The sequence below is a fragment of the Bombina bombina genome, chromosome 3, assembly GCF_027579735.1.
Source record: "Bombina bombina isolate aBomBom1 chromosome 3, aBomBom1.pri, whole genome shotgun sequence".
Lineage (NCBI taxonomy): Eukaryota > Metazoa > Chordata > Amphibia > Anura > Bombinatoridae > Bombina > Bombina bombina.
This window is the reverse complement of record NC_069501.1, coordinates 965,293,491-965,315,953: the sequence shown is the minus strand read 5'-3', so window position 1 is coordinate 965,315,953 and position 22,463 is coordinate 965,293,491. Positions and strand designations below refer to the sequence as shown.

The 22,463-nt window shown below is 41.9% G+C and overlaps 1 protein-coding gene across 1 annotated transcript in view; it reads right to left on the bottom strand.

The window, feature by feature from the left end:
- RB1 (RB transcriptional corepressor 1) overlaps positions 1-22,463 on the bottom strand; it is a 1,127,793-nt gene that overhangs the window by 718,225 nt on the left and 387,105 nt on the right. The window contains exons 12-13 of the mRNA XM_053708021.1: positions 17,633-17,710; positions 17,045-17,154 (exon numbers count right to left, since the gene is read on the bottom strand). Coding sequence (XP_053563996.1) covers positions 17,045-17,154; positions 17,633-17,710 — 188 coding nt within the window. The remainder of the gene's footprint in view (positions 1-17,044; positions 17,155-17,632; positions 17,711-22,463) is intronic.

The window sequence follows — 22,463 nt, the reverse complement described above, 5'->3', positions numbered from 1 at the left end:
AGAGAGGTAGCCGAAGCCTTATGACCTCTCCTCTGACCAGAGTACACGACAAACAGGGAAGACGTTTGTCGAAAATCCTTAGTTGCCTGCAAGTAGAACTTGAGGGCACGAACTACATCCAGATTGTGTAGAAGACGTTCCTTCTTTGAAGAAGGATTCGGGCACAGGGAAGGAACCACGATCTCTTGATTGATGTTCCTGTTAGTGACTACCTTAGGTAAGAACCCAGGTTTAGTACGCAGAACTACCTTATCTGAATGAAAAATCAAATAAGGAGAATCACAATGTAAAGCTGATAACTCAGAGACTCTCCGAGCCGAAGAAATAGCCATTAAAAATAACACTTTCCAAGATAACAACTTTATATCAATGGAATGAAGGGGTTCAAACGGAACTCCTTGTAGAACGTTAAGAACAAGATTTAAACTCCATGGCGGAGCAACAGTTTTAAACACAGGCTTGATTCTAGCTAAAGCCTGACAAAAAGCCTGGACGTCTGGATTTTCTGACAGACGCCTGTGCAACAAGATGGACAGAGCTGAGATCTGTCCCTTTAATGAACTAGCCGATAAACCCTTTTCTAAACCTTCTTGTAGAAAGGACAATATCCTAGGAATCCTAACCTTACTCCAGGAGTAACCTTTGGATTCGCACCAGTATAGGTATTTACGCCATATCTTATGGTAAATCCTTCTGGTAACAGGCTTCCTAGCCTGTATCAGGGTATCAATAACCGACTCAGAAAAAACACGTTTTGATAAAATCAAGCGTTCAATTTCCAAGCAGTCAGCTTCAGAGAAGTTAGATTTTGATGTTTGAATGGACCCTGTATCAGAAGGTCCTGTCTTAGAGGTAGAGACCAAGGCGGACAGGATGACATGTCCACTAGATCTGCATACCAAGTCCTGCGTGGCCATGCAGGCGCTATTAGAATCACTGATGCTCTCTCCTGTTTGATTTTGGCAATCAATCGAGGAAGCAGCGGGAAGGGTGGAAACACATAAGCCATCCCGAAGTTCCAAGGTGCTGTCAAAGCATCTATCAGAACCGCTCCCGGATCCCTGGATCTGGACCCGTAGCGAGGAAGTTTGGCGTTCTGGCGAGACGCCATGAGATCTATCTCTGGTTTGCCCCAACGTCAAAGTATTTGGGCAAAGACCTCCGGATGAAGTTCCCACTCCCCCGGATGAAAAGTCTGGCGACTCAAGAAATCCGCCTCCCAGTTCTCCACTCCCGGGATGTGGATTGCTGACAGGTGGCAAGAGTGAGACTCTGCCCAGCGAATTATCTTTGATACTTCCATCATTGCTAGGGAGCTTCTTGTCCCTCCTTGATGGTTGATGTAAGCTACAGTCGTGATGTTGTCCGACTGAAACCTGATGAACCCCCGAGTTTTTAACTGGGGCCAAGCCAGAAGGGCATTGAGAACTGCTCTCAATTCCAGAATGTTTATTGGTAGGAGACTTTCCTCCTGATTCCATTGTCCCTGAGCCTTCAGAGAATTCCAGACAGCGCCCCAACCTAGTAGGCTGGCGTCTGTTGTTACAATTGTCCAGTCCGGCCTGCTGAATGGCATCCCCCTGGACAGATGTGGCCGAGAAAGCCACCATAGAAGAGAGTTTCTGGTCTCTTGATCCAGATTCAGAGTAGGGGACAAGTCTGAGTAATCCCCATTCCACTGACTCAGCATGCACAATTGCAGCGGTCTGAGATGTAGACGTGCAAAGGGTACTATGTCCATTGCTGCTACCATTAAGCCGATCACCTCCATGCATTGAGCTACTGACGGGAGTTGAATGGAATGAAGGACACGGCATGCATTTAGAAGCTTTGTTAATCTGTCTTCTGTCAGATAAATCTTCATTTCTACAGAATCTATAAGAGTCCCCAAGAATGGAACTCTTGTGAGAGGAAAGAGAGAACTCTTCTTTTCGTTCACTTTCCATCCATGCGACCTTAGAAATGCCAGAACTAACTCTGTATGAGACTTGGCAGTTTGACAGCTTGAAGCTTGTATCAGAATGTCGTCTAGGTACGGAGCTACCGAAATTCCTCGCGGTCTTAGTACCGCCAGAAGGGCACCCAGAACCTTTGTGAAGATTCTTGGAGCCGTAGCCAATCCGAATGGAAGAGCTACAAACTGGTAATGCCTGTCTAGAAAGGCAAACCTTAGATACCGGTAATGATCTTTGTGAATCGGTATGTGAAGGTAAGCATCCTTTAAATCCACTGTGGTCATGTACTGACCCTTTTGGATCATGGGTAAGATTGTCCGAATAGTTTCCATTTTGAACGATGGAACTCTTAGGAATTTGTTTAGGATCTTTAAATCCAAGATTGGCCTGAAAGTTCCCTCTTTTTTTGGGAACCACAAACAGGTTTGAGTAAAACCCTTGTCCCTGTTCCGACCGCGGAACCGGATGGATCACTCCCATTAATAACAGATCTTGTACACAGCGTAGAAACGCTTCTTTCTTTATCTGGTTTGTTGACAACCTTGACAGATGAAATCTCCCTCTTGGGGGAGAGAATTTGAAGTCTAGAAGGTATCCCTGAGATATGATCTCTAGCGCCCAGGGATCCTGAACATCTCTTGCCCAAGCCTGGGCGAAGAGAGAGAGTCTGCCCCCCACTAGATCCGGTCCCGGATCGGGGGCCCTCGATTCATGCTGTCTTAGGGGCAGCAGCAGGTTTCCTGGCCTGCTTGCCCTTGTTCCAGGACTGGTTAGGTTTCCAGCCTTGTCTGTAACGAGCAACGGCTCCTTCCTGTTTTGGTGCAGTGGAAGTTGGTGCTGCTCCTGCTTTGAAATTCCGAAAGGGACGAAAATTAGACTGTCTAGCCTTAGCTTTGGCTTTGTCTTGAGGCAGGGCGTGGCCCTTACCTCCTGTAATGTCAGCGATAATTTCTTTCAAACCGGGCCCAAATAAAGTTTGCCCTTTGAAAGGTATATTAAGTAATTTGGACTTAGAAGTTACATCAGCTGACCAGGATTTTAGCCACAGCGCCCTACGTGCCTGAATGGCGAATCCTGAGTTCTTAGCCGTAAGTTTGGTTAAATGTACTACGGCCTCCGAAATGAATGAATTAGCTAGTTTAAGGACTCTAAGCCTGTCCGTAATGTCGTCCAGCGTAGCTGAACTAAGGTTCTCTTCCAGAGACTCCATCCAAAATGCTGCCGCAGCCGTAATCGGCGCGATGCATGCAAGGGGTTGCAATATAAAACCTTGTTGAACAAACATTTTCTTAAGGTAACCCTCTAATTTTTTATCCATTGGATCTGAAAAAGCACAGCTATCCTCCACCGGGATAGTGGTACGCTTAGCTAAAGTAGAAACTGCTCCCTCCACCTTAGGGACCGTTTGCCATAAGTCCCGTGTGGTGGCGTCTATTGGAAACATCTTTCTAAATATTGGAGGGGGTGAGAACGGCACACCGGGTCTATCCCACTCCTTAGTAACAATTTCAGTTAGTCTCTTAGGTATAGGAAAAACGTCAGTACTCGCCGGTACCGCAAAGTATTTATCCAACCTACACAATTTCTCTGGTATTGCAACAGTGTTACAATCATTAAGAGCCGCTAAAACCTCCCCTAGTAATACACGGAGGTTCTCCAATTTAAATTTAAAATTTGAAATATCTGAATCCAATCTGTTTGGATCAGAACCGTCACCCACAGAATGAAGCTCTCCGTCCTCATGCTCTGCAAGCTGTGACGCAGTATCAGACATGGCTCTAGTATTATCAGCGCACTCTGTTCTCACCCCAGAGTGATCACGCTTGCCCCTTAGTTCTGGTAATTTAGCCAAAACTTCAGTCATAACAGTAGCCATATCTTGTAATGTTATCTGTAATGGCCGCCCAGATGTACTAGGCGTCACAATATCACGCACCTCCGGGCGGGAGATGCAGGTACTGACACGTGAGGCGAGTTAGTCGGCATAACTCTCCCCTCGCTGTTTGGTGAAATTTGTTCAATTTGTACAGATTGGCTTTTATTTAAAGTAGCATCAATACAGTTAGTACATAAATTTCTATTGGGCTCCACCTTGGCATTGGAACAAATGACACAGGTATCTTCCTCTGAATCAGACATGTTTAACACACTAGCAAATAAACTTGCAACTTGGTTACAATCTTATTTAATAAAAACGTACTGTGCCTCAAAGAAGCACTAAACGATTAAATGACAGTTGAAATAATGAACTGAAAAACTGTTATAGCATCAATCCTTGAAAACAACACAACTTTTAGCAAAGGTTTGTTCCCATTAGTAAAGTAACAATAATTAAATTTGAAACGTAAATATAAGAGAGCAACGTTTTTAATCACAGTCAATATATAAGTCTCACAGCTCTGCTGAGAGAATCTACCTCCCTTCAAAGAAGTTTGAAGACCCCTGAGTTCTGTAGAGATGAACCGGATCATGCAGGAAATACAAGAGTAACTGACTGGAATTTTTTGATGCGTAGCAAAGAGCGCCAAAAACGGCCCCTCCCCCTCACACACAGCAGTGAGAGAGAAACGAAACTGTCACAATTAAAACAAGCAACTGCCAAGTGGAAAAATAATGCCCAAACATTTATTCACTCAGTACCTCAGAAAATGCAAACGATTCTACATTCCAGCAAAAACGTTTAACATAATAAATACCTATTAAAAGGTTTAATGTACTTTTTACAGAGTAATTCCAGTGAAGTACCATCCCCAGAATACTGAAGTGTAGAGTATACATACATGTCATTATAACGGTATGGCAGGATTTTCTCATCAATTCCATTCAGAAAATAAAAACTGCTACATACCTCAATGCAGATTCATCTGCCCGCTGTCCCCTGATCTGAAGCTTTTACCTCCCTCAGATGGCCGAGAAACAGCAATATGATCTTAACTACTCCGGTTAAAATCATAGTAAAAACTCTGGTAGATTCTTCTTCAAACTCTGCCAGAGAGGCAATAACACGCTCCGGTGCTATTGTAAAATAACAAACTTTTGATTGAAGTTATAAAAACTAAGTATAATCACCATAGTCCTCTCACACATCCTATCTAGTCGTTGGGTGCAAGAGAATGACTGGGAGTGACGTAGAGGGGAGGAGCTATATGCAGCTCTGCTGGGTGAATCCTCTTGCATTTCCTGTTGGGGAGGAGTTATATCCCAGAAGTAATGATGACCCGTGGACTGATCACACATAACAGAAGAAAGGTTGTTATTCTGAAACGGTGTAAATTGAACCGTTGTAAAACGAGGGCCACCTGTGTGTGTGTGTATATATATATATATATATATATATATATATATATATATATATACATACACAGAGAGAGAGAGAGAGAGAGAGAGAGAGAGAGAGAGAGAGAGAGAGAAAATAACTCATTGTATTTACAAATCTAAACAAGTCAGAAGACTTGCTATAAACCCAGAAACTCTCTGACTACACTGTTCCCAATGCAGCAAAGGAATCTGGGTAAGATATGCAAATGAGGTTCACGACTCACCTTTTTACTTTTAGCCTGCTTTTTAAAGACAGACTTCCCTTTATGCCATAGCACTGCTGCATTACACAGCTTTTATGCTTAGCTAGGGTTAGTACAGTGATTCTAACGATTGTCCAAGACCGAACTACTTCTAATTCCCCCCTCTAGCTCCACTCCAGTCTCTAATTTTTCTATCACTGTTGGTGGCACCACAATCTCCCCATCACCCCAAGTCCGCTGCCTCTGAGTCACGCTTGACTCAAATCTGTCCTTCATTCCCCACATCCAACTGCTCTCTTCATCCTGCCGCAACCACCTACGCAATATCTCCAAAATTCGTCCATTTCTGAGTGCTGAAACTACCAAACAGCTCATCCACTCCCTGGTAATTTCCCGACTTGACTACTGTAACAACTTACTAACTGGCCTCCCTCTCTTCCGCCTCTCTCCCCTCCAATCCATCCTAAATGCATCTGCCAGGCTAATCCACCTCTATCGACGCTCTGTTTCTGCTGCGCCTCTCTTTGAGTCCCCTCACTGGCTCCGCATTCACAACAGAGTTAAATTCAAAATTCTCACCCTGACCTACAAAGCCCTCACCAATGCTGCCCCATCCTATCTGTCCTCACTCATCAACAAATAGACTCCTGCCAGTCCCCTAAGATCCAACAACGACCTGCTTCTTGCATCCTCTACCATCACCTCCTCTTATTCTAGACTACAGGACTTCTCTCGTGCGGCACCAACCCTCTGGAACGCACTTCAAGATGTCAGACTTGCCCCTAACCTCTCCTCCTTTAAACGTTCCCTAAAGACCTTTCTGTTCAGGGAAGCTTATCACCCAACTTATTACCAAACTAACTTTAATTAACTAACAGTTGCCCTCTATCTCCTCACTAATATTCTCACCTCTGCAGTCCCCACCTCCTGTTTCTAATCCTCCTACCCATCTAGATTGTAAATTCCCACGGGAATAGGGCCCTCAATTCCCCCTGTATTTGTCTGTAAAATGTTGTGTCTTAACGTATTGTTTCTCCACTGTACTGTTATCCTTGTACCCATGGGCAGCGCTGCGGAATCTGTCGGCGCTTTATAAATAAAGAAGAATAATAATAATAATAATAATAATGATAGATCTTTCTGGTGACAGGCTTACGTGCCTGAATCAAAGTATAGATGACCGAATCAGAGAAACCCGGATTAGATCAAATCAAGCGTTCAATCTCCAAGCAGTCAGCTGCAGAGAAACTAGATTTGGATGTTGGAAAGGACCTTGAATGAGAAGGTCCTGTCTCACTAGACGTTTCCACTGAGGCAGAGAGGACATGTCCACTAGACCTGCATACCAAGTCCTGCATGGCCACGCAGGCGCATTTAGAATTACTGAAGCACTCTCCTGTTTGATCCGAGCAATCACCCGGGGAAGGAGAGGAAACGGTGGAAACACATAAGCTAGGTTGAACGACCAAGGCATCTATCAGTTCGGCCTGAGGATCCCTCGACCTGGATCCGTATCTTGGGAGCTTGGCATTCTGTCGAGACGCCATCAGATCCAATTCCAGTCTACCCCATCGGAGAATCAGTGAGGCAAATACCTCCGGATGGAGTTCCCACTCCCCCGGATGAAAAGCCTGTCGGCTTAAAAAGTCCGCTTCCCAGTTGTCCACTCCTGGGATGTAGATTGCTGACAGATAACAAGAGTGGGTCTCCGCACATCGAATTATCTTGGATACTTCTGTCATCGCTAAGGAACTCCTCGTTCCTCCCTGATGATTGATGTAAGCCACAGTCGTGATGTTGTCCGACTGGAATCTGATGAATTTGGCCGAAGCCAACTGAGGCCACGCCTGAAGCGCATTGAATATTGCTCTCAATTCCAGAATATTGATTGGAAGTAGAGACTCCGACTGAGTCCATACAGCCTAGTAGACTGGCGTCCGTTGTCACTATCACCCACGAGGGTCTGCGGAAGCACGTCCCTTGGGACAGATGCTTCAGCGACAACCGCCAAAGAAGAGAGTTTCTGGTCTCTTGGTCCAGATTTATCGGAGGAGATAAATTTGTATAGTCCCCCATTCCACTGTCCGAGCATGCACAGTTGCAGTGGTCTGAGATGAAGCCAAGCAAACGGAATGATGTTGATTGCCACCACCATCAATCCAATTACTTCCATACAATGAGCCACTGATGGCCGAGGATTGGACTGAAGGGCTCGGCATGTATTTAGAATCTTTGACTTTCTGAACTCCGTCAGAAAAATCTTCATGGCTATAGAATCTATCAGAGTTCCCAAGAAGGGAACCTTTGTCTTTGGAATTAGTGAACTTTTTTATAGATTCACTTTCCATCCGTGAGATCTCAGAAAGGACAACACTGTGTCTGTATGAGACTTTGTTAGATGACAAGTCGACGCCTGAATCAAAATATCGTCCAGATAAGGCGCCACTGCTATGCCCCGCAGCCTGAGAACCGCCAGAAGGGACCCTAGAACCTTCGTGAAGATCCTGGGTGCTGTGGCCAACCCGAAGGGAAGAGCAACAAACTGAAAATGTTTGTCCAGGAAGGCAAACCTTAGGTACGGATGATGATCCCTGTGGATAGGTATATGAAGGTATGCATCCTTCAAGTCCACGGTAGTCATATATTGACCCTCCTGGATCATTGGTAAAATTGTTCGGATAGTCTCCAACTTGAAAGATGGGACTCTGAGAAACTTGTTTAGACTTTTGAGATCTAAAATAGGTCTGAACGTTCCCTCTTTTTTTGGAACCACAAAGGGATTTAAGTAAAACCCCTGTCCCTGTTCTAGTCATGGAACGGGACAAATTACTCCCATAGTAGAGAGGTCTTGCACACAACATAAGAACGCCTCTCTTTTTATCTGGTCTACAGACAATCGTGAAAGAAGAAGTCTCCCTCTTGGGAGAAAACTTTTGAATTCCAGTTGATAACCATGGGTCACGATTTCCAGTGCCCAGGGGTCCTGAACATCTTTTGCCCAAGCCTGGGCAAAGAGAGAAAGTCTGCCCCCTACTAGATCCGGTCCCGAATCGGGGGCCGCCCCTTCATGCTGTCATGGTAGCAGCAGCGGGCTTCTTGGGTTGTTTACCCTTGTTCCAAGCCTGGTTGGGTCTCCAGACGGACTTGGCCTGAGCAAAATTCCCTTCCTGTTTTGTGGAAGAAGAGGAAGAAGAGGGTACTCCTTTAAATTTCCGAAAGGAACGAAAATTATTTTGTTTACCCCGCATCTTAACAGACTTATCCTGAGGCAGAAGATGACCTACAGTAATGTCAGAAATGATTTCCTTCAACTCAGGCCCGAATAGGGTCTTACCCTTGAGAGGAATAGCCAAGAGCTTTGACTTAGATGACACATCGGCAGACCACTATTTCAACAATAACGCTCTATGCGCTAAAATGGCAAATCGTGCATATTTAGGCTCCAGCTTAGCAATTTGAAAGGCGGCATCTGTGATAAAAGAATTAGCTAGCTTGAGAGCCTTAATTCTATCTAAAATATCCTCTAAAGGGGTCTCAATCTTAAGAGACTCTTCTAAGGCATCAAACCAGAAAGCCGCTGCAGTAGTAACTGGAACAATGCAGGCTGTCGGTTGTAAAAGGAAACCCTGATGAATAATTTCTTTAGAAGACCCTCTAATTTCTTATCCATAGGGTCTTTGAAAGCACAGCTGTCCTCAATAGGAATAGTTGTACGTTTAGCCAGGGTAGATAGCGCCCTCCACCTTAGGGACAGTTTGCCAAGAGTCCCGAATGGTGTGATATGGGATACATTTTCTTAAAATTAGGAGGAGGAGAGAATGGTATACCCGGTCTGTCCCACTCCTCCTTGATAATCTCCGAAATTCTCTTGGGAACCGGAAAAACATCAGTGTAAGCGGGAACTTCCAGATATTTGTCCATCTTACACAATTTCTCTGGTGGTACCATAATAGGGTCAGAGTCATCCAGTCGCTAAGACCTCCCTAAGTAACAGACGGAGGTGTTCCAGCTTAAATTTAAAGGACATGACGTCCGAATCTGTCTGAGGTAACACACTTCCCGATTCCGAAAGTTCTCCCTCAGACAAAAGTTCCCTGACCCCCAACTCAGATCCCTGTGAGGTTACATCGGAAATAGCCAACAAAGCATCAGAGGACTCAGTATTCACATTGATTCCTGTCCTACTGTGTTTGCCCTGTAACACTGGTAACTTAGATAATACCTCTGTAAGGGTAGTTGACATAACTGCAGCCATATCCTGCAGAGTAAATGAATTAGACGCGGTTGAGGAACTCAGCGTCGCTTGGGTGGGCATTAAAGGTTGTGACACTTGGGGAGAATTTGGCGGCATATCCTGATTCTCTTCAGACTGAGAATCATCCTTAGGCACACTTTCTTTACATAAAATATGCTTTTTACATTGTACGGCCCTTTCAGTACAAGAGGTACACAAAGTAAGAGGGGGTTCCACAATTGCTTCTAAACACATAGAACAAGGAGTTTCCTTAAGTTCAGACATGTTAAACAGACTAGCAATAGCCACAATAATCTTTTTTAACCTTATTTATTGATTCAAAGAATTTTTAGAAAAAAATGTACTGCGCCTTTAAATAATAAAAGCGCAACAATTTTTCTGTACTGCACATAACGAATTTTTAGCACTAAAAAATTACACTGAACAGTTCAAATTTGCCCAAAATTATTGCAGCATATGAGAAAAAGCTAAATCATCCTTTAAAGAGTCTTAATTATGAAAAAAAACCTTAAACAACGATAACAGCCCCAGAGCTGTGGCGCAAACCTGCCCCCAGGGTTCTCAAGATTGACTAAATAACGATCCGGTGACTGAAATTCAACTTTAGTCCCCACCGGAGCAAGTGCCTGCTGCCTTCTAGAGAGAACAAAACTGCGCGTCTGAGCGCCCAAAATAAGCCCCGCCCACCATGGACGTCGCATCAACTGCCTTCATAACCGCATGGGAAGCGGTTTTAAATAAGCCATGTGTTCCCCTTCACTCACACTTATATCACCAATATTAAATATATAAAGTGCCACAGCTGCCTTTCCCAGTGTCAAGCCCCTATTGAGATACACATACCGTAGCAATCAATATGTATAAAATAGGAATTTCAGTAACACCTTAATCCATAAAGGTCTACTGCTTACCCCTTCCTTCCCTTCCTCCCCAGGGAATAATGTCAGCCAGTTCTTATATAACAAGTCTCCTCAGAAGAAAAGGACTGAACATACCTCAATGCTGCTTGTAGCATGACACCGTTTTCCACACTGAAGATTTTTCTTGCACTACCTTCAGAAGCTCTGTGGGAACCAGAATGGATCTTAGTAACGTCTGCTAAGATCATCAACCTCAGGGCAGAAAAAAAGATTTCTTCATTCCTCTTGGGAATCCAGACTAACGATTTCTCCCTGAGGAAAATAGTACTCACCGGTACCATTTTAAAATAAAAAAATTCTTGATTGAAGAATCTAAAACTAACACCTCACTTTACCTCTTCCTATTACTAACACAGGAAAAGAGAATGACTGGGGGTGGAGGGAAGAGAGGAGCTATATATAAAGCTCTGCTGTGGTGCTCTTTGCCACTTCCTGTTAGCAAGAGGATAAATCTCACAAGGATGAAATCTGTGGACTCGTCATATCTTGTAGAAGAAATCTTAGCAGACTAAGCTAAAAGGATAGCCTCAACAAGCTCACATATCCAGAGGAGACTGCGCGAATGCAGTTCCTTAGACCGCTCGGCAATGGACCAACCCAGCTTCCGGGATCCAAGACAGGGAAACAAAAGAATCCCGAAAGGACAGGAACGAGCGTAAGGATAGCACAACCATCCCCACAGAGCACAAGTACAACTTGACTCTGAGGAACATGGTGGCCGGCTCCTTCACTGAGTGATAAGGGATTAATGTACTGCAGAGGCGCTAAGGCTGGATTGCTTAAGTCAGTGCACGTTATAAATTACCTTCAATCAAGTTCTTCCACTTTGTGACTGACTCGTCTCTCTCTGTACTCTCTTGTAAACAGGCTTTATTTTGATAGCGCAGATCCTGAATAGCCTCTCTACTCCCCCAACCCCCTCCTTTCCCTACAGAAGCATGCGCGCAATGAACAGTTACAGCCAGCCCTCCTGTACTTCATAGGTGATGTCAAAGGGGGCGGGGCTAAAAACTGCATACTCTCGTGGTTTTTAAATCGCAGTGATTAATCGCGGTTTTATATCGCCTATGTGATTAATCGTGCAACCCTACACTAACGTATACAAGCTTAAATTTGAAGGATACTACTTCAGCATCCGATGAAGGAATTGTACTGATTTCACCCTTAGAGAATACCTACATATCCTCCTTATCAGACTGATAATTGAGGGCAACCTGTGTAGCAGGGCGGAACAGAAACCTTACTATCTGCATCTCAAATTTTCCTCTTGCATTTTCCCTTAACATAGGAAAATCAGATAATGCCACAGATACCTCAGAAGCTAGCTGTACCGCAAAATCTATAGGCAAAAATACTCCTCCAGGAGATTGAGAGGTACCGCAGGGCACTGCATGTGACACCATTGAGGCTTGGAACATTAGATGAGAAAGCTGTGACACTGCCTGAACAGTATCATCCTGGGAGACATAGGGCTCAGAGGCAACACTCTCTGTTCATTCAAGAGATCTATCTAAATATTGCATAGTTGAAACAATCTGAGTCAATATAAAACAATTAATAACCACATACACATTCTCTCCAAATATTAAATTGAGAAATATTAACACTTTAATATTGAAACGTACTGAAGTAGTTCTCCAGCCGTTGTGTGCATCATGATTACATCTAGCCTGCTTACAAAGCTGCATCTATGCAGTCTAAATAACAAAAGGCCGATTGTCTGACTATTGCTAACTGTAGCCATAACGCTGACAGACCTGAGGCTGCTTCCCCGCTCTACAGGAAAAAGCTAGACCGGAATACTGGAGACTTAGATGACCCTCATCATATTCCTAATTAGGAAGCGATAAGCACGCCTAAAAATGCAGGACACAAAGACACCGCACAGCTAAGTACTAAGAGTGGAGACAGGTCACGTGACACACTTACTTCACTCAGCAAGCACGTTCCATGTTCCAGCACCATCCTTCCCACCAAGCTGTAATGGTGGATAGCAGCCTCACCAGTTAAAGTGTTAAAAATTGCAACACAGCACACAAAGCATCCGTCTTACATTGTCATAATATAAAAATGGATAGTAAACACACAATTCCATGTAAGCCTCTTATGTATAATGCCCTGCTCAGACTAAGCCCGCCCTCCGGCTCGCCTGTAATGCGACACTGAGGGAAAAAAACACCGAGCGGAATGTATCTTGAAGCTCTAGTGGACTATACGAAAACATGTTCGCTCAAAAACGGAACCGGTGTTCCTCCAAAGGCATACGATAGTGCCATAGCCCATCAATAAAGCTTATGAGGGATTTAACCCCTTAACGACCGAGGACGTGCAGGGTACGTCCTCAAAAAAAAGGCAGTTAACGCCTGAGGACGTACCCTGCACGTCCTCGGTGTGGAAAGCAGCTGGAAGCGATCCTGCTCGCTTCCAGCTGCTTTCCGGTTATTGCAGTGATGCCTCGATATCGAGGCATCCTGCAATAACCATTTTTAGCCACTCTGTGGCCCTCTCTGCACCGGACATTAACGGCTAGGTTCGTTGGTGGGTGGGAGCCGGTGTGGGAGGCGGGTGGCGGCCATCGATGGCCCTGGATGATGCTGAGGGGGGGGATCGGGGGTGGGGATGCCCGGGGGCAGGGATGCCCGGGGGCGCGCGCACGGGAGGGTGGGGGCAGGCGCGTGCACGGGAGGGAGCGGGTGGGAACCGCTGCACTACAGAAAAATAGTAAAATGGACAGAAAAGGGGAAAAAAAGTTGGACAAAAAAAAGATCAGGCAGGTGGTGGGGGTTGGTCTGTGGGGAAGGGGGAAGCTACACTACAGAAAATAAAAAAAAAAAAAAAACTATTTTGCAAAATGGGTACTGGCAGACAGCTGCCAGTACCCAAGATGGCCGCCAATAAGGCAGATGGGGAGGATTAGAGAGCTGTTTGGGGGGGGGGGGATCAGGGATGATGCTACACCACAGCATATGTAAATATGCTTTAAAAAAAAATAAAACTAAAAAAAAACTTATTTTAGTACTGGCAGACTTTCTGCCAGTACTTAAGATGGCGGGGACAATTGTGGGGTGGGGGAGGGAAGGGAGCTGTTTGGGAGGGATCAGGGGGTCTGATGTGTCAGGTGGGAGGCTGATCTCTACACTAAAGCTAAAATTAACCCTGCAAGCTCCCTACAAACTACCTAATTAACCCCTTCACTGCTAGCCATAATACACGTGTGATGCGCAGCAGCATTTAGCGGCCTTCTAATTACCAGAAAGCAACGCCAAAGTCATATATGTCTGCTAGTTCTGAACAAAGGGGATCCCAGAGAAGCATTTACAACCATTTGTGCCATAATTGCACAAGCTGTTTGTAAATCATTTCAGTGAGAAACCTAAAATTGTGAAAAATTCAACTTTTTTTTTTTTATTTGATCGCATTTGGTGGTAAAATGGTGGCATGCAATATACCAAAATGGGCCTAGATCAATACTTTGGGTTGTCTGCTACACTACACTAAAGCTAAAATTAACCCTACAAGCTCCCTAATTAACCCCTGCACTGCTGAGCATAATACACGTGTGGTGCGCAGCGGCATTTAGCGGCCTTCTAATTACCAAAAAGCAATGCCAAAGCCATATATGTCTGCTATTTCTGAACAAAGGGGATCCCAGAGAAAAATTTACAGCCATTTATGCCATAATTGCACAAGCTGTTTGTAAATAATTTCAGTGAGAAACCGAAAGTTTGTGAAAAAGTGAACGAATTTTTGTATTTGATCGCATTTGGCGGTGAAATGGTAGCATGAAATATACCAAAATTGGCCTAGATCAATACTTTGGGATGTCTTCTAAAAAAAAATATATACATGTCAAGGGATATTCAGGGATTCCTGAAAGATATCAGTGTCCCAATGTAACTAGCGCTAATCTTGAATAAAATGGTTTGGAAATAGCAAAGTGCTACTTGTATTTATGGCCCTATAACTTGCAAAAAAAGCAAAGAACATGTAAACATTGGGTATTTCTAAACTCAGGACAAAATTTAGAAAATATTTAGCATGGGTGTTTTTTGGTGGTTGTAGATGTGTAACAGATTTTGGGGGTCAAAGTTAGAAAAAGTGTTTTTTTCCATTTTTTTCTCATATTTTATAAAACAATTTTATAGTAATTTATAAGATATGATGAAAATAATGGTATCTTTAGAAAGTCCATTTAATGGCGAGAAAAACGGTATATAATATGTGTGGGTACAGTAAATGAGCAAGAGGAAAATTACAGCTAAACACAAACACCGCAAAAATGTAAAAATAGCCTTGGTCCCAAACAGACAGAAAATGGAAAAGTGCTGTGGTCATTAAGGGGTTAAATAAGAGCCATATAAAAAAAAAAAAAAGGGTTAACTCCTTCCTGTCCAGAATGAATATGCACCCTTCAGTCTCCTCTCACATACATACGGTGTGCCTGCATATTGCCATAAGTCAATCCTACTGAGCATCTATGTGTCTCTTTAAATGTGCAGACCTTAAAGTGCTAGCCTCCTACCAGAAGACCAAAATGCACTTACCTGCAATCTAGTCGTCCAGCAGTTAGACAGCTCACCCAGTGTGAAAGGAAGCCACTCCTCACAGAGACCTGTGAAAAAAGAGAGAACAGAGTAAACCTATTCTGGCTTTCTATACCAGGGCAGCAACATGTTGTGAAGTGGGCTTCGCTGCGTTTTCCTAAGTTCCTAACTGCTTAAAAGCCAGCACTGCCCTACTGAAGAGACTAACGGAGTATGGCTAAACCCATCTTGAAAGTAAACCCACTCTGGCTTTCAAAATAATAAAATCTTGAGTAACGCGAAATAAATCCAATCTTCTTTAAATACCAAAAACGTCACCTCCTCCTTGCACCGAAGGCAAAGAGAATGACTGGGGGTTGTGGGAAGGGAAGTGATACTTAACAGCTTTGCTGTGGTGCTCTTTGCCTCCTCTTGCTGGCCAGGAGTGATATTCCCAACAGTAATTGATGAAGCCATGGACTCACCATATCTTAGGAAAGAAACAGAGAAGACCTACTCTGGCTTTCTGTACTAGGGCAGCAACATGTTACGAAAATGCAGTGAGGCCCACCTCACAAGTTCCTAACTGCTTTAAAGCCATCATTGCCCTACTGAAGAGACTAACGTGGATTACGGCTAGACCCAATCCTTGAAGTACAGGAAAGAACAGACTAAACCTACTCTGGTTTTCTATAAGATAAAATCTTGCTTGTAGCAAAAGAAATTTCAGACATCAAAACTTCACCTCCTTCATTCACCAAGGCAAAGAGGATGACTTGGGATTGTGGGTGGGGAAGTGACACTTAACAGCAGTGGTGCTCTTTGCCTCCTCCTGCTGGCCAGGAGTGATATTCCCACTAGTAATGGATGACGTCCTGGACTCACCATATCTTAGGAAAGAAAAGCAAATATCACAAATGTTGAGAGCGTTAGAGACCATAAAGTAAAAATTAAACTTTCATGATTCAGAGAGCACGAAAATTTAAACAACTTTCCATTTACTTTTATAATCAAAATTGCTTTGTTGGTTTAGTGTCCTTTGTTGATGAGTAGGCTCTGAAGCAGAAGTGCACTACTAGGAACTAGCTGAACACATATGGTGAAGCAATTACAAGATATATATATATATATATATATACATATATATACACACATACACACACACACACGGAATCTGTTGGCGCTCTACAAATAAACGATAATTTTATATATATATATATATATATATATATATATATATATATATATATATATATACACACACACACACACACACATACATACATATACAATTGCTGCTCCTGAGTCTTCTTAGGTATAGTCTTCAACAAAAGATACCAAAAGAACAAAGCAAATTGAAAGTTAAAGTACATTGGAAAGTTATCGAAAAGTGGATGCTCTATTTGGATAATGAAAGTTAAAATTTTGACTTTACTGACCGTTTAAGGGATTTTTTCTGAAACAACCATATTAGTGAGAAACCAATCATTCTTGTAAGCAAATTCTTTATTTCACTAAAGATCTTTTACAAAACTTTCTTTTTAAGATTCACCAAAGCAGTAGGATTGTGAAACTGAAAGCTATAAACTACTAAGCACAATATTACTTGAAGATAGTTAACACACATTTTAAATGTTCTTTAGTGAATTAAAACATTTTTAATTAGCCTTCCCTAAAGTTGTATCAACAATAACAAACCTCCTTTTCACAACCAAAAGACATAGTGCACTTTTATATCTGCCTTGCAAAGATATTTAAAAAAAAAAAAAAAGCTATCAGTGTACCACAATACCAGACTTTATTCATAAAAACAAAATTAACACGAACACAAGTAACTTTAGAGGGAAAAAATATACAAAGAAATAATTACCTGTCTCTGACATCAACTCTTAATGTTTCATCATTTTCTAAAAATAGCCTTGCATCAAAATCTTTGTTCTTAACATAAAGTTCTTCATACTGCTTAGAGACATTTTCAACCTTAAAAATAAATACAATTATTGTTGTATGTACATATGTATATTGTAAACTTTAGAATGCAATAGATTAAAGCACATATTGATAAAAAAATATATATAGTAAACTGTCATTAAATTAATAAAATCATTGAGGAAAACCGTGATCTGAGACAATTTTCATTAACATTTAAATGTGTATACAAATTTCAATTTTTAAACACTGATCCAGGTTAACAACAAAGAACTATACAAAATATGTTTATAAATGTTAATTTCAGTTGTCATTTTTTAAATTTCGACAATTTCCTGTTCTGTTTTTCTATATAAAATATGTAATAAAAAAAACATACAAAACCGATTATAAATCAATAACGAATTGTAATAGTAACTTAATATTTTACTAGCTCATTTTTATTTATGTACATTAAAATGAAGTGCACACGTTTAATAGTGACTGGTTCTCTTTGACAGGTCATACGTCTCTTTGCAGTAAACTATACCTTTGGAAGTCCATCACTAGGAGAAATTCCAGATGAATCCAGAAAAGTAACAAAACTTGTAAAGTAGACATTTGTCACCTAAAAATAAAAATATAATTTTATTTCATGGAAATATAACCCATTTAAGACACTGCAGATAAACCATATTATGAGCAAAATAATCACATGATATAATATGCCATTGCATCATTTGAATCCACTGATGATGAAAAGAGATAGATAAGGGCAATCGTGCTCATAACTAGATTTATACTTATCAGTAAATGCGATTTGACACATTCATAGTGAACCATTCAAAAACTTCTATAAATTTGAAAATATTTTTTCCCCCCTAAATATTCCTATTCTTTCTGCAGGTGTTTGTGGACATGCAGCAAAGCAAGTTTGAAAAAAACATAAATTATGCTTACCTGAAAATTTTCTTTTCTTCCGATGGAAAGAATCCACAGCTGCATTCATTACTTTTTGGAAATAAGAACCTGGCCACCAGGAGGAGGCAAAGACACCTCAGCCAAAGGCTTAAATACTCCTCCCACTTTCCACACTGCCCAGTCATTCTGCCGAGGAACAAGGAACAGTAGAAGAAATATCAGGATGAAAAGGTGGCAGAAGAATAAAAACAAAGACACCCCACATAAAAAAAGACACAGGTGGGGAGCTGTGGACTCTTTCCATCGGAAGAAAAGAAAATTATAAGGTAAGCCTAATGCAGTCCACAGCTGCATTCATTACGTTTGGGAAAACAATACCCAAGCTATAGAGGACACTGAATGCCAAAACGGGAGGGTACAATAGGCGGCCCATTCTGAGGGCACCAGGCCTGAAAACCACTACCCAACAAAAAAAACTGCTTCGTCCGAAGATGAGAAAACAGGAAGGAAAAAGGCCCCAAGGACACTGACCAGCAGATAGCCCGGAAGCCCAGCTAGAGACCTCAACCTCAGACTCAACTGAGCCAACAGTCCTCCGGGAGACAGTCACCCAACAGTCGGTCCCCCACCACACACCCATCACTAGCGAAGGGAATTCCAGCTGGAACTCCCAAAGGAATAAGGCCAGGAAGAACCCATTGGAAACTGAAATTTCTTTCATGTAATTAGCAAGAGTCCATGAGCTAGTGACGTATGGGATATACATTCCTACCAGGAGGGGCAAAGTTTCCCAAACCTTAAAATGCCTATAAATACACCCCTCACCACACCCACAATTCAGTTTTACAAACTTTGCCTCCTATGGAGGTGGTGAAGTAAGTTTGTGCTAGATTCTACGTTGATATGCGCTCCGCAGCAGGTTGGAGCCCGGTTTTCCTCTCAGCGTGCAGTGAATGTCAGAGGGATGTGAGGAGAGTATTGCCTATTTTGAATGCAGTGATCTCCTTCTACGGGGTCTATTTCATAGGTTCTCTGTTATCGGTCGTAGAGATTCATCTCCTACCTACCTCCCTTTTCAGATCGACGATATACTCTTATTTATATACCATTACCTCTGCTGATTCTCGTTTCAGTACTGGTTTGGCTTTCTACAAACATGTAGATGAGTGTCCTGGGGTAAGTAAGTCTTATTTTCTGTGACACTCTAAGCTATGGTTGGGCACTTTGTTTATAAAGTTCTAAATATATGTATTCAAACATTTATTTGCCTTGACTCAGGATGTTCAACATTCCTTATTTTCAGACAGTCAGTTTCATATTTGGGATAATGCACTTGAATCAATTATTTTTCTTACCTTAAAAATTTGACTTTTTTTCCCTGTGGGCTGTTAGGCTCGCGGGGGCTGAAAATGCTTCATTTTATTGCGTCATTCTTGGCGCAGACTTTTTTGGCGCAAAAAATCTTTTCTGTTTCCGGCGTCATACGTGACGCCGGAAGTTGCGTCATTTTTTACTTTTTTTGCGCCAAAGATGTCGGCGTTCCGGATGTGGCGTCATTTTTGGCGCCAAAAAGCATTTAGGCGCCAAATAATGTGGGCGTCTTATTTGGCGCTAAAAAAGATGGGCGTCGCTTTTGTCTCCACATTATTTAAGTCTCATTTTTTCTTTGCTTCTGGTTGCTAGAAGCTTGTTCATTGGCATTTTTTCCCATTCCTGAAACTGTCATTTAAGGAATTTGATCAATTTTGCTTTATATGTTGTTTTTTCTCTTACATATTGCAAGATGTCTCACGTTGCATCTGAGTCAGAAGATACTTCAGGAAAATCGCTGTCTGGTGCTGGAACTACCAAAGCTAAGTGTATCTGCTGTAAACTTTTGGTAGCTATTCCTCCAGCTGTTGTTTGTATTAATTGTCATGACAAACTTGTTAATGCAGATAATATTTCCTTTAGTAATATACCATTACCTGTTGCAGTTCCATCAACATCTAATGTTCAGAATATTCCTGATAACATAAGAGATTTTGTTTCTGAATCCATCAAGAAGGCTATGTCTGTTATTCCTCCTTCTAGTAAACATAAAAAATCTTTTAAAACTTCTCTTTATACAGATGAATTTTTAAATGAACATCATCATTCTGATTCTGATGACTCTTCTGGTTCAGAGGATTCTGTTTCAGAGATTGATGCTGATAAATCTTCATATTTATTTAAAATGGAATTTATTCGTTCTTTACTTAAAGAAGTACTAATTGCTTTAGAAATTGAGGATTCTGGTTCTCTTGATACTAATTCTAAACGTTTAGATAAGGTCTTTAAATCTCCTGTGGTTATTCCAGAAGTTTTTCCTGTTCCTAGTGCTATTTCTGAAGTAATTTCCAGAGAATGGGATAAATTGGGTAATTCATTTACTCCTTCTAAACGTTTTAAGCAATTATATCCTGTGCCGTCTGACAGATTAGAATTTTGGGACAAAATCCCTAGAGTTGATGGGGCTATTTCTACCCTTGCTAAACGTACTACTATTCCTACGTCAGATGGTACTTCGTTTAAGGATCCTTTAGATAGGAAAATTGAATCCTTTCTAAGAAAAGCTTATCTGTGTTCAGGTAATCTTCTTAGACCTGCTATATCATTGGCTGATGTTGCTGCAGCTTCAACTTTTTGGTTGGAAACTTTAGCGCAACAAGTAACAGATCATGATTCTCATAATATTATTATTCTTCTTCAACATGCTAATAATTTTATCTGTGATGCCATTTTTGATATTATCAGAGTTGATGTCAGGTTTATGTCTCTAGCTATTTTAGCTAGAAGAGCTTTATGGCTTAAAACTTGGAATGCTGATATGGCTTCTAAATCAACTCTATTTTCCATTTGTTTCCAGGGTAACAAATTATTTGGTTCTCAGTTGGATTCTATTATCTCAACTGTTACTGGTGGGAAAGGAACTTTTTTACCACAGGATAAAAAATCTAAGGGTAAAAACAGGGCTAATAATCGTTTTCGTTCCTTTCGTTTCAACAAAGAACAAAAGCCTGATCCTTCATCCTCAGGAGCAGTTTCAGTTTGGAAACCATCTCCAGTCTGGAATAAATCCAAGCCTTCTAGAAAAGCAAAGTCAGCTTCTAAGTCCACATGAAGGTGTGGCCCTCATTCCAGCTCAGCTGGTAGGGGGCAGGTTACGTTTTTTCAAAGAAATTTGGATCAATTCTGTTCACAATCTTTGGATTCAGAACATTGTTTCAGAAGGGTACAGAATTGGTTTCAAGATAAGACCTCCTGCAAAGAGATTTTTTCTTTCCCGTGTCCCAGTAAATCCAGTGAAAGCTCAAGCATTTCTGAATTGTGTTTCAGATCTAGAGTTGGCTGGAGTATTTATGCCAGTTCCAGTTCTGGAACAGGGGCTGGGGTTTTATTCAAATCTCTTCATTGTACCAAAAAAGGAGAATTCCTTCAGACCAGTTCTGGATCTAAAAATATTGAATCGTTATGTAAGGATACCAACGTTCAAAATGGTAACTGTAAGGACTATCTTGCCTTTTGTTCAGCAAGGGCATTATATGTCCACAATAGATTTACAGGATGCATATCTGCATATTCCGATTCATCCAGATCATTATCAGTTCCTGAGATTCTCTTTTCTGGACAAGCATTACCAGTTTGTGGCTCTGCCGTTTGGCCTAGCTATAGCTCCAAGAATTTTTACAAGGGTTCTCGGTGCCCTTCTGTCTGTAATCAGAGAACAGGGTATTGTGGTATTTCCTTATTTGGACGATATCTTGGTACTTGCTCAGTCTTTACATTTAGCAGAATCTCATACGAATCGACTTGTGTTGTTTCTTCAAGATCATGGTTGGAGGATCAATTCACTAAAAAGTTCATTGATTCCTCAGACAAGGGTAACCTTTCTGGGTTTCCAGATAGATTCAGTGTCCATGACTCTGTCTTTGACAGACAAGAGACGTCTAAAATTGATTTCAGCTTATCGAAACCTTCAGTCACAATCATTCCCTTCGGTAGCCTTATGCATGGAAATTCTAGGTCTTATGACTGCTGCATCGGACGCGATCCCCTTTGCTCGTTTTCACATGCGACCTCTTCAGCTCTGTATGCTGAATCAATGGTGCAGGGATTACACAAAGATATCTCAATTAATATCTTTAAAACCGATTGTATGACACTCTCTAACGTGGTGGACAGATCACCATCGTTTAATTCAGGGGGCTTCTTTTGTGCTTCCGACCTGGACTGTAATTTCAACAGATGCAAGTCTCACAGGTTGGGGAGCTGTGTGGGAATCTCTGACGGCACAAGGAGTTTGGGAATCTCAGGAGGTGAGATTACCAATCAATATTTTGAACTCCGTGCAATTTTCAGAGCTCTTCAGTCTTGGCCTCTTCTGAAGAGAGAATCGTTCATTTGTTTTCAGACAGACAATGTCACAACTGTGGCATACA